Source organism: Morus notabilis, unplaced genomic scaffold (genome assembly GCF_000414095.1).
Source record: "Morus notabilis unplaced genomic scaffold, ASM41409v2 C11388066, whole genome shotgun sequence".
NCBI lineage: Eukaryota > Viridiplantae > Streptophyta > Magnoliopsida > Rosales > Moraceae > Morus > Morus notabilis.
The window spans coordinates 1-1,201 of record NW_010386616.1 but is presented as its reverse complement, the minus strand read 5'-3'; the positions used below and the strand labels follow the sequence as shown (position 1 = coordinate 1,201).

General features: G+C 42.1%; 1 protein-coding gene across 1 annotated transcript; it reads left to right on the top strand.

Annotated features, from left to right (window-relative positions):
* Positions 1-125: 125 nt before the first annotated feature.
* On the top strand, positions 126-980 carry LOC112095081 (protein OVEREXPRESSOR OF CATIONIC PEROXIDASE 3-like; the record flags this gene model as incomplete). The annotated part of the gene is made up of 2 exons (XM_024176760.1): positions 126-505; positions 594-980. Coding segments are annotated over exons 1-2 (594 nt in total), but the record flags the coding sequence as incomplete, so codon positions are not given.
* Between the last annotated feature and the right edge of the window lie 221 nt (positions 981-1,201).

Here is a 1,201-nt window from a genome sequence, read left to right as displayed (position 1 = left end):
GAGAGAGAGAGAGAGAGAGAGAGGGGGGATCTGGTGCTTGTAGTCATACAGGAAAAGAAAATATTAGTTAGTACCTAAACGGCGTAGTTTCATAATCTTCTTCATGTTTAGAATATTTATCCAGAAGAGTCAAGACTCAAAGAGTGCTGTGCCGAAGCGGTGTAAACGGCTTCGTTTCAAGAGAGAGACAACCTTACCAGACTAATTATTATCTTCGTAGTTCGAAGAACACAAAATATTACTCTCTCCGGTCTCCGTGTCAGTAAAGTAAAGAGTAAGAACCGCTTCTCAAGCAAAAATGGGTTTAGCTTCAGCGCTTAACGCTCCTTCCATCGGCCTCCAATGGGCCGCGTGTCCCGGCGGCGAACCCGTCCTTCTGGGCCGCCGACCGGCCCATCTCGTTCTGCCGCCTCAACGAATTCCATCTCGGTCTGCGTCCACGCTTGTCTTCTCTCGCCGTCGAAACCGCAACTCGGCAATCACATCTCCGAGAAAGAACAACAAGGTTTCATAGAAAAGTTATTTCTTTTGTTTTTTAATTTGATTTCATTTTTTTAATTTAGTTAAAATTTTCCGCTTTTTAACTTTAATAGCTGCAAAAGTTGGGTAGAAATGGAGGTTTGGAAGAGGAGGAAGAAGAAATCGATGATGATGCTTTTGAGGCGCTCTTTAGGCAGCTTGAGGAAGACCTTAAGAAGGACGATCCATCTCTGTTTGACGGTGACGACGACGACGAAGATATAAGCGAGGAAGACCTCGCTAAGCTTGACGAACAAATTGCCGAGGTGTTTGATATGACTGGTTACGACATTGATGAGGAGGATGAGGTTATTGAGATGGAAGAGGAAGACGAAGACGAAGACGAGGACGGGGACGAAGAGAAGGAGGAGGAAGAGGAAGAAGAACAACCCGTGACGCTTAAGAATTGGCAACTTCGGAGATTGGCTTCCGCTTTGAAAATCGGTCGTCGGAAGACCAATGTATGTATTTGATTTTGTTAAGAAGTTCATGAACTTTCGGTAGTAATGTTGGATTGGATGCTCTTTTACAGATTGTGCTCTTTTTTATTTATTTATTTATTTTTGTTAAAAAAATGGGGAACGTTACAATTTACAATTATCAATTATAAATCACATGAAAATTGTCTAACTCCGGAACTCGGATAAATAGGTGGTAGTTTATAATTTGTTGAAAGATGAAT